Source organism: Fukomys damarensis, unplaced genomic scaffold (genome assembly GCF_012274545.1).
Source record: "Fukomys damarensis isolate Sample0158 unplaced genomic scaffold, DMR_v1.0_HiC HiC_scaffold_10, whole genome shotgun sequence".
NCBI classification, from domain to species: Eukaryota; Metazoa; Chordata; class Mammalia; order Rodentia; family Bathyergidae; genus Fukomys; species Fukomys damarensis.
In genome coordinates, this window is record NW_022900922.1 from 7,943,849 (window position 1) to 7,955,149 (window position 11,301).

Consider the following 11,301-nt stretch of genomic DNA (forward strand, 5'->3'; position numbering starts at 1 on the left):
TGCTGAGAGTTGAGGATCAGTTAGAGCGGAAAGACTTTGTTAATAGTATGTTGTCTTTAGTGTCTGCTTTCCAATGATGTGTTCTTGCTTTGTCTGCATTTTGATATTTAGCTACCTCAACTCCCTACTCAGCTTAATAGGATTAAACCCAGTCACTGTTTTGCAAGGAGAGAATCCCTACTGGTTATAATAACATCAACAGATCCAACCACATAAACAAAAACTTGTCTGACAATTTCATCCTTTTACTAATGCCTCTTACACACTATATTATTCTGCTACTAGACTGGGATATGGAGGGAGGGGAAAAGAAAAAAAAAGAGAACTATAAAGAGGTGAAAAACAGGAGATCAGGTTCAGTTGGAAATAATGTTGAGGGAGTTTGGAAAATATTTGTGGGAGCTAGACGGACACAGAGGGAGAGACATGTAAATAGACTGAAAGAAACTGTGAGACTGCTGTACCCTGTTAATTTGTTGGTAGTTTATGTTTAGATTCTCTATGCATAATTTTGTTGACTCTGACATGGCCATAAAAGGCATCACTTAATGCACTGCTTAATAGGAAGAAACAAAGGGAGAGAAGATAAGGAGGTAGGAAAGAATGGAAGAGAAAGGTAAAAGGGGGGGTAAAAATATAAAGAAGAGAAAAACTTAAGTTAAAAAATAAAGAAACAAAAACTCTCAGCCACAAAAGCACAAAACCAGAGTCTGCAGTCTGAGTTCAACTGCAGATCTCCAGGTTGCTCCTCCCGTTCTGTTGTGGTTTGTTTAACTACGTCCCTCTGAGCAAAGAGGCTTGTGGATCCTGACGGCTCTCTGGGCCCACTTCCTGGCTCCAAGCTCTGACCATGGCTAACCATGCTTTTGACTCTGTCCCAAGAACCAATCACCTCAATTAATTTGAGGAGGGAAGGGTGTGGTGTGATTGGCCCAGAACCCAACTCTCCATCAGCGTCTGCCATTGTCTTCTCACTCCTGACTCCTTGGCTGCATACACCTATGTTTTCCCTCCACAAGCCTTCTACCTAGTGCATCCCCAGACGCCTTATTACCCAGGCCACACTGTCTCTCCATCCATAGTCTTTTTTTCAGTCATTCTCCCCAAAGTTTTACTCTCTAACAAACTTGATGCAGCCCCAGGGCTCCCTGCTTTTAACAGTCCTGAACAGGGGCTGCTGACTGCTCCCTTGTGGGTATCTGCTGGCAGGCACGAACAACACACAGAATATCCTGTAATCACAGCACTCCGGGATATATGAGGATGAAATGGGCAAGTAATTATTTCTGGGTTGATCTGGCTGCTTCTTTCCCCAATGGTCCCACTGCTCCTAAACACCGCTCGCTTGCACATTCCTGGGCTGCAGTTTCCTCAGCTCTCAGATTCAGGTCACTTAACTAGAGTGGCACAATTATGTTCAAATTTCCAAGGATTCACTCATATCCACTGTGTCTGGCTGTCAGTTTTTCTGCCCTGATTTAAAGTATCTCCCTTCCTCTGCTCTTCTACCCAGAGAAAATGTAGAGGGACTGGGAGCCTACTCCACTGGCCAGGCCGCTACTGCAATGCTAATTCCATTTCTCAGAAAAGACTGACCCTTTCCTAAGCTGACATGTATGCCAGACCCAGGGTGCAAGGAATGCCCAATTCAGAAGCAGTCAAGCTTCCCTTTCTAAACCTTCCAGGTACTGCATTTTAGTCCTTCTCCTTTCCTTTGCCTTCCTGAATCTGGTTTTATTGGCCTTGCCTCAGTGTACCTACTTTCTACTGATGCACTAATCAGTCTCTCTCCCTCACTGCTGCCACCTAGTCACACATGATCATCTCCCACAATTAAATTAAACTGAAGTATTTCCTTCCTCAGAAACACAGGAATCCACTGCGCCTGTGACATTCTCACCCAGCAGACCCTAGGCCTGGGTAAAACTGAGTGCTCCCACATCAAGGCAAATGCTATAATCTTACTGACTCCTCCATCACACTGCTGCTTCCAGGAACCACTTGTCCTACTGACCCCTAGTCAGACGATTTGGTAAGTTATCAGCAAAGTCACACTTCAATAAGACACCCAGACCAGTGTCCAACTCACCAGCAGATGCAGTCCCAAGCAACACAGGCTGTGTCCTTGCAACACTAACGTCCCAGATGCCATCTCTGTGGCCAATGTACTCCTTCACAAGCTGGCAGACGGCCCGCGATGTGGTGGTCTTAAAGCTAGACACAATCTACAATCAACACGGGAAGGGGTACATTTAAATATTTACTAAAATGAATTGTTCTAAAAAAGGTAAAAAAGAAAAGTCACTCAATAAAATATTGTAAACACTAAAGGAACACAACACCACCATAAACAAAACTGAATCACACTGTGTGGTAACACTAGGCTCATTCAGCTTGATGTCATAGAGAAACAAGTCCTTCCAGAGGCTGCAGAAGACTTCCTCCACTCCACAGTTTGACAAGTAACGTCTTGCTACAGAAGAAGGGCAAAGGCAGGCATTTCAAGTCATTCTTCCACAAATTCAAATCATCAGGAAAAATTTCCAAATTCTTTAAGAAAGGCAAAAAAAAAAAAAGCTAGCCATCCCACCAGACATAAAAATCAGGATATCCCAAAGCATTAACACTAATTATTGAACTGCACTGAATGAAGAACTTTCACTTTTTTCCCTTTTTTTATAATTTACACTAATAACATATTAGCAGGAAAAAAAGGGCCAGGCTGGGGGAGGAATCAAAAGATGACACTTATAACGAATGAGCAGGTTTGTTCAAGATTGTTTATTGAGCACATGCTCGAAGCCAGCCACTGTATTAGATGGAGGAGACAAAGCTAAATGACACATGGGCTCCTTGCCTTTCAAAAGCTCATAGTCCAATGGGAGACAGACATAAAAACAATACAGACAATGCAGTATAAACATAGGTACTGTCTCATATAAATGACACACAACAGACAATTCTCATTTTCTCTTACAAGGAATAATACAAAGTGAATGAGTAAGAAACTAATTAAGCCCAAAGATTTCTTCAGAGTTTAGTTTTTGATTGTTCTGGAATGTTTTTTAAAAGTCAGCTTTTAGTAAATCACAATAATGTAAATGATTTGAAAGAAGGAAACCATAAAACCAAGTTAAAAACAAAAATTAGAGGGATCATACAACTTATTTTAAACAATGAATTAGCAAAGCCCTGGGGGGATATCTAAATTCATTCTTATATAAATGCATTAAAGCACAATCCAGTTACATTAATTTGGGTATGACCATTCAAATTATGTCCCTCATACAGTGAAAGACTAAAACAAATGGTGATGGAAACCAATATTTTTACCAGTAATATAAACAGATTCTATTTGATGTGGTTTCAATTTAACAGAAAACATAAAAGAAATTATTCAGCCTCAAACTCATCATTATCTTTTTTCTTTATGAAAATTATTCAGCCTATTCAACCCAGCAAAATTATTGCTTCACAAAATGAGAAAGTACTTTTGCTTACAAATATTGCCACTCTGATGTCAAACAATATTAAACAGTTTAGAAAAGAGTGAAAATAAAAACTACTTAAAACTTCCCCTATAATAAGTTATACTAAATTTCATTTTCCAAGTGGCTCACCATTTCTAATATGAACATTACTATTATAACAAACTACCAGAGCCATACTTTTCACCAACCCTATTCACAAGGTAAAAGAAGAAAGGTTACTGAAAGAGCATTCAGCTATGGTTCGGGTGTTATTTTGGAAGATGATAATACGCTGTTTATGATTATTGTTAACATATATTCACATATGTTCTTTAAAATGTTCATTACACTTTGAGCATCATTTATTAACTAACTTTTTTCCTAAAAACACTGACTTGGTCACAATTACAAAGAGACTTGACAATGTCATTTAGAAGGAACACACTCGGACAGAAAAGCAGCAGGATGAAGTAACTAAATGATGCTTACACCTGTCACCCTGAATCATTTCAACTGAGATACAATCTAAAGCTTTTTTTAAAAATCAGAAATGGCTTTTTTCACAATGAAAAAATATTTTATAAAAATATCTGCAAACATTTTCACAACCTCCTCTAAGGTTGTTTGCAGGTTAGGCTGCCTTACCTCCCTCCCAACAAAACATCAGAAAAATGTCATTCGGCAACTAGGAAGGGGGAAAATATATGCTTAGTCAATATACTTCTGTGATCCCACTATCTCACCAAACATGCTACTTGCCTTTCACTCTGAGTCAGAAGGAGGGAAAGTAATGAATCTATACTGTAGCATTTTTCTTGTTGCATTCATGCTTAGTTTTAATACAGAATCCATGCTGTAGTACAAATCAGAATATAATCTGTTACCAAATTATGTCCTCAATTTTCAAATGTATCATCTGTTCAATACTTGTTTAAGATGAATACATACAGTGCACAAAATGTTTCTAAATTTCTAATAAATTCAAACGAGTTGGTAGTCCTAAAATGACTGAGTCTTTGCTACTATATTTTTTTAAAGCAAATATATCTTTTAAAGGCAAAGTATTGTTGTACATATCTTTAACTTTATGCAGCAAGGATCGTGGTAAAGGATAACTCTATATCTTTATTCCTCTACTTCAGAAATATTTAGAGTTCTGGAATTCTAAGACCAAACATTGTGTGCGCGCACAAAGGCATCCTCCAGCTTTGTGTGTGTGTGTGTGTGTGTGTGTGTGTGTGTGTAACTATAAACATCAGAATAAGCAATATGTATATTTCAAAAAAATACGAAATTAAATGAGGAAGAACTTAAATTTCATATTTCATTCTGAAAAAAAGTTTGAAGTTAACATTAAAAATTTCTAAACTAATTGTGAGCAAGATATAACCAAAAATAAATTAGATAAACAAGCAACTTACATTACTGATGTTATCAAAAGAAACAGTAGAAAATGTCAGCAATACTCATATTTTCTTTTAAATAGCATTTACTTAAAGACTTTCAAATAAGGAGAAATAGCAAAAACACTAAATTTGCCCTGTAGTAGTTTCTCTTGCTGTAGCTGTGATGCAAAATAACTTTAAGCTCAAGAGAACAAATTAGAAAAATAAAGTTAATAACTGCCTTCATAGTAGACTCACTGTAAACTGTAATTCTTTCTCTCGGGTTTAGCCAAAGGAATACATATTTTTTTTTTTCCACTAAGCTTTGGTAATTCATCTTGTACATACTTGAAATACTCCAAGGTAGAAAGATTCACAGAAAATTACTTCAAAATACTGCTTCCTCATAGATAATAACTTCCCAAACAATTAAATCCTTGCCACTTTAAAAGGATCAGCACAAGATACTTGAAGAAAAAAAACACAATTCCACGAATGTCTCTATTTCCCTGAGACAGTCCTTTACTTCCACATCATATTTAGAAAATTTTTAAAAAGATAATGAACTAAAATGTAATTTAGCCCAAAAATAATTTTTATTTCCTCATACTTATCAGCCTTTTCCAACTCAAAAACCATATTTTTACTCTAAAAACAATATGTTTACTCATACATATTATATTGATCTTATTATTAGAGCAATTTAATGTTTACACGTCTGCATATTGTGGCCACTTATATGATATTCTCTCTAAAAATTGAATTTCCCCAGAAATCAGACATTTACCTTTTACTATTGCACATCTCTAACTGGAAAATATGCAAGTTAAAGTACACATCTGCACACCTTAAACACCACATGACTGGTTCAAGAGCCAGCGCCCTGCATACCTTGCTGGTGGAAGCCTTGTAAGTGGTCTTTAGTTTCTGAGAAAGCTGACTGGTACTGTGACTAGCTGTAGAGACAGAGAATTGACAATCAAACAACTGAAGAACTACAGCATCAAAACGTGGATCTTTGTCTTATACAGAAAGAGAAACCCAGAAGTGTTTGCCCACAGTGACATGGAGACAACAGCAGAGGGGAAGCAAGGACCAAGCTCCTTGGCTCTTTATTCCCCTAGACCCACATCTACATTATGTTAAGTTTTGCTCTCGGCAAAAAACAAACAAGTCAGTATCCTTCATCAAATTCCAACTTTCTTTGAGAAATAATCTGTAGGACAACCCTTTAATAAGCATTCACCTTACCTTTCGTTTTGAGTTGACCCTTACTCAGTTCTGCCCCATCAATCGCTTGTCCTTCAGCTGCTAAGCGTTCATTAAGAGTATCAATTTCTCTGCGCACTGAGAATATAAGAAATTTTTTCAAAAACGTAAAATATGTTGTTTAAGTACATTTAGCACTTACAAAACCTGCAGACATATAAATGTCATATGTGAATGTTGTCAAGACAAAGCAAAGTTTAAATAACACAATTACATTCTCTTTATAAACACACTTGTTATGAGGTTTTTTTTTTAGAAAAAGATAGCTTACTAATATAAACGCTGTTTGTATACAACTTTTGGAATCAATCTAAAGCAGGAAAGATGACTATAATTTGTAAAATGTAAATCTTATAAACCCTATAAAAATAAAAACTGTTAAGTAATAGAGCAAGAAAGAAGTAAAAAATGTGTTTCCTAACATTTCATTTAACATTAAACATTAACGTATAGAGCCTAAAGTAAGTCTAAAACTGAAAGTAGATTATTTTTGTTTACAGGAATCACCAGAAGAACTAAAGGGAAAAAATGCAGAAAATGTTTTTCTTTGAAGAATATAATGGGATCAAGGGTAAATGGTAAATACTGTCTCTTTTTATACTGTTTGAGTTTTTAAGCATATATAGGCACAACTACTAAAATAAAACTAAAGCCAACCTAATTCAATTTTTTTTATTTTCCTTCAATAAATCAGATAATAGATATATTTTAAGAAAGTTTTCTCAACATGTGGTATACCAAGGGTAGGAAAAATAAAATGCATTTTTTTCTATACAATCACTATTTGGATAGGTAGGTTAAATGGGTGAATAACAGCCCCCTCAAAGATGCCCACAGCATATAAATGTAACCTCACAAGATACTCTGCAAGTGGGAAGATTACCCTGGATTATCTAGGGGATCATCATATGTACCCTTATGGGTGGAGGGGCAACAGAAGAATAGGTCAGAGACATCAAGAGTATCCACCACCAAGGCAGAGAGGGACCACTGCCAAGGAGTACAGCAAGTGGGCCTGCTCTCAAAACAAGGAAATGAATTTTATCACAGTACAAACAAGCAGGAAATGTCCACCCCGGCCTCCAAAAGGAAACAGTTCTGCTAATAACTTGACTTCAGTCTGGTGAGAATAAGTCAGGCCTATAGAACTGTAAGATAATAATCTGTGTTAATTTAAGCCACTAAGTTTGTTACAACTGAACAGAAAACTAAGGTAGTGATGAATGTCTACTGACAAATTTTACTCTCAAGATTTCTATGGATAGGTGAAAAGTTTAAAAAGTATATTTATAGGAGTACTCACATTCTAAGTTTTCAATATAAAGGTTTTCAAATTCTCTTTCTATTTGACCAAACAGTTCCAGAAGTGTACTGCGAACTGAGGAAGGCAGTTTAGAATCCTGTAGAAGAAAAATACTTTAAGTTTAAGGAATAAATGAGAAACTCTAATACCAAGTCTCAACATATTTTTTTCAAAGTATATTACCACCGAGGATTTAGCTCAGTGGCGCTGCCACCTGCCTCTCAAACGGAAGGACCCGAGTTCGATCTCCGGTACCAAAGTAGATTATTTTTCACTCTAAATTCTTATTTTATGTACTATATACTTTGTTTCTTGTATATGAAATGCTTAAAGAACTTAGAGGCGTAGCTCAGTGTTATATCATGTGCTTAGCATGCACAGGGCTATGAGTACAATCCCCAACACACACAAAGGAAAAGTTTCAAGGGCCAGGGATTTAGCTCAGTGGTGCCACTGCCTGCTGCCCAAGTGCAAGGACCCGAGTTTGATCCCCAGTACTAAAAAAAAAAAGAAAGAAAAAGTTTCACATTTCTACAGAGAAAACTATGAGTTATACAAATGCTACCTAAGGTAATACAAAATTTTAGGAACAAGTTCTTCAAAACAACATTTCCTTTTACAAGAGAATACATATTCCTACCTTTTCAAAATGTCCCAATTTGCAGAGAAGGAAGGAAATTCCCATAAGTGAAATTAGAGTATAAATAGCCTTTCTGCTCCATCATATGCTCTTGTAAATATACTGTAATATGCTATAGACTAATAGAAGATGTCCCTTATCCTTAATACATCCACTGTGCCTCAAGCGAAAAACTGGGCACTCCCTGTAATTAACTCTACTTTAATATCTAAAAGACTACCATGAAGAGGGGGGAAAAAAATCTCACCTATAAGAGCAAAATGTAGACTAGCTAAATGAAAATATTAACTTTTAAATTCCCAGTTGGGCTACACTTTGCACATCTTCCTGTGTACATCTTCTCTCGTATCTCTAGTCTCTGCCTAAAGTCAGGGAAGCAATGGGACAAAGCAACATCTCAGCTCTATTTTTAAATAGGGTCAGAGGAGTGGCACGGTAGGCACCAAATAAATTCAAAAACATTTACTTTTTCTAGATACTACTAATAAATAGTGCTTGATAATGGCCTATATTCTACTCTAATCTCCTAGAGGGCATGGCCTACATAGTATTTTGTAAGTGTCCTCCACCCCTCAGCACTCAAGAGTAATTTTCCCAAAAAAACTTCAAGAAATATTTCTAAAATGTTTTAATATTATCTGTTATCAGTGTAATTTTCAAAGTGACTTTTCAAGTTTATATACAGCACAAAAACTTGTTATTTGATGAGTTGAAAGTTAAAAAAAAGAAACAGGGTTTATTAAATTCCTTCTCAGGTAAACTTTTTTAACAGTGGCAAAGTTAAGGCAGAAAAAAATGAAAGGGTAGAGAAAAAACAGGCATGTAAACAAGGCAATTTTAGGAAAATGATAACAGTTTAGTAATTTGAGTTTTGCAATAATAGATTTCTCACATGAACTTTGTAAACTACTTAAAAACATATACATGTGAAACCTCTAGTTTAAAAAATTGAATATGGTAAACTGGTAATTTCAGCATGCCTCCAAAATGTGGATGAAGAACATTAAAAAACAGAAAGTCAAATAATAATGAAAATTTAAATGATCAAAGAGGAAATTCCTACAACTATAAAATATGAACTTGTCCTGAACTGAGAAGCACACAATATTTAACTCTCCAGACGGCCTTGTTGCCTTTGCATATTCCACTCCCTCCCCATGGAGTAGCACCTCCTCACAAGTGTCACCCCCTTAAAGAAGCCTTTCTCACTCCCAGTGATGCCAGACCTCCTTACATATACCACTTTCTAATCATCTATATCCACAATATTTTCAGATCTTTATTATCAGCAACTAAAATGTTATATTTATTTGAATATTAAATGTATCTTAACATAAAATTAGTATTTAAAAAAGCTGAGCAGCATTATACATAACAAACCACTTAATTTCACCTTATAAAATAATCAGGAGACTTAAAATAGTGAAATAGAGAAAGAGCTCCAGAGGACAAGTTGAGCCACACAACAGAATACCTTTAAAAAGTTACTTTTCAACCTTTTTTTTTTAGGCCATCCAATCTCACAGAATTTGAAATCAGAAGGGCTAAACTTTTGATACTGCTTGAAAAATTCAAAACAAAAAAGATACTTTGATTTAAACCAGGTGTGGTGGCACATGCCTGTAATCCCAGTACTCAGAAGGCTGAGACAGGAGGATTGCCCTGGGTATGAGGCCAGTCTATAAGTTCAGGGCCACTCTGAACTACCCAGTGAGACCGCGTCTTAAAAAAAAAAAAAAAAAAAACTGTGATTCAGTAAAGTTTTTCAACGAATTTGCATCTCCTTACACCAACAATGACATACACCTAAAAGAGTAGTACATATATGATGCAAGAAGGAATTCTTCAAGCCACAGTCAACACTTCATGTCACAATCACAAGACTGACTGATTCCATAGTCTTTGGCAGAATTACAGATTTATAAATCTAAGACACAGAAAGTGAACCCTAACATAATATCTCATACAGACTAATCATCACTAATCTTTTTTTTTTAAACAGTATTCTCCAACAGCTCAAAGAGAATTTCCATATACTTCATCTGGACAGTGATTACTCCTATAATTCAAATCTATTGGCAATCAACAATTCTGTATTCCTGCATCACTCCACCTATACACACCATGCCAAATACTTGCACCAAACACCTATCACTCTCTTCTCTCGTGCAGCAGAAGGAAGGCAGAACACTTTACACTGGCCATCCACAGGACATGCTGATTGGTCCCACTTCAAATCACTGTACGCATTCAACAAGGAAGTGTCATTTGGGGAACGCAGGAGAAGCAAAGAAGGGGACTGGAAGTACAGTGTAGACTACTACGTTGTTCAGCTTGGAGAATTCTGAACTACCATGAAAGTGTCACCGTGAGTTGCAATTACCTCCTTGTACTACATCACAATGGAGGACAGGCAGTCAAGAAAGCTAAAAGAAGAACATATTTATATTTACCTTCTATAGGTGACATCTGTACACCATATCAGTAAAACAGAATTTTCACTGCTAAAAGTACAACTGAAATTTTTTTAAACTCTTAGGATGTTTACCTATACTGTACAATACAGTAGCCTCCTGACACTTGACTGTTTAAATTTCAGTATCATTTCAATTCTTTAAAAATTAAAATTTCAGATCCTAAGTTACAAAAATCACATTTTAAGTGCTTACCAGTCACCTATAGCTTGTTGCTCCCATATCAGCACACAGAGCGTTTCCATCAAAACAGAAATTCAACCATGTTTCTTTGGCTTCCTCTCTCTGATGGCTGAAGCCCCCATTCCAAGTACCAAAAATATAACTATATTAAAAGTTAGGGTATTTAGAGAGATAAAGTAAAATGCAGTTATAAAGGTGTGCCCTAATCCATTATGACTGATGTCCTTTTAGAAGAAGAGATTAGGACATTCAGAGAGGAAAGACCATGTAAGGACATGGAAAAGGCAGTTATCAACAAACCAGGAGAGAGAAGCCTCAAGAAAAACCAACCCTTTCCAAAACTTCATCTCAGATATGACCCTCTAGAATTGGGAGAAAATAGGTTTCTGTTGTTTAAGCCACCCAGTTTATGGTACTTTAGGAGCCAACATTAAATTAAAATGCAATCATATTTTAAAGGAAGTAGAACCAGGGGTCTAGGGAAGTAAGCAGCTCAGTGGTAGAACACTTGCCTAGGATACATGAGTCCATGGGTTTGATTTTCAATACAACAACAAAAAAAAAAAAAAAAAAAAAA

The 11,301-nt window shown here is 36.2% G+C and overlaps 1 protein-coding gene across 12 annotated transcripts in view; it reads right to left on the reverse strand.

Moving 5' to 3' along the window:
- Positions 1–11,301, reverse strand: part of Wdr37 (WD repeat domain 37) — a 77,256-nt gene that overhangs the window by 44,084 nt on the left and 21,871 nt on the right. For all 12 annotated transcript variants that reach the window (XM_010615745.3, XM_010615749.3, XM_019206261.2 and 9 more), the window contains 4 exons: positions 7,428–7,524; positions 6,107–6,202; positions 5,747–5,811; positions 2,090–2,225 (listed from right to left, as the gene is read on the reverse strand). In XM_010615745.3, coding sequence (XP_010614047.1) covers positions 2,090–2,225; positions 5,747–5,811; positions 6,107–6,202; positions 7,428–7,524 — 394 coding nt within the window. The remainder of the gene's footprint in view (positions 1–2,089; positions 2,226–5,746; positions 5,812–6,106; positions 6,203–7,427; positions 7,525–11,301) is intronic.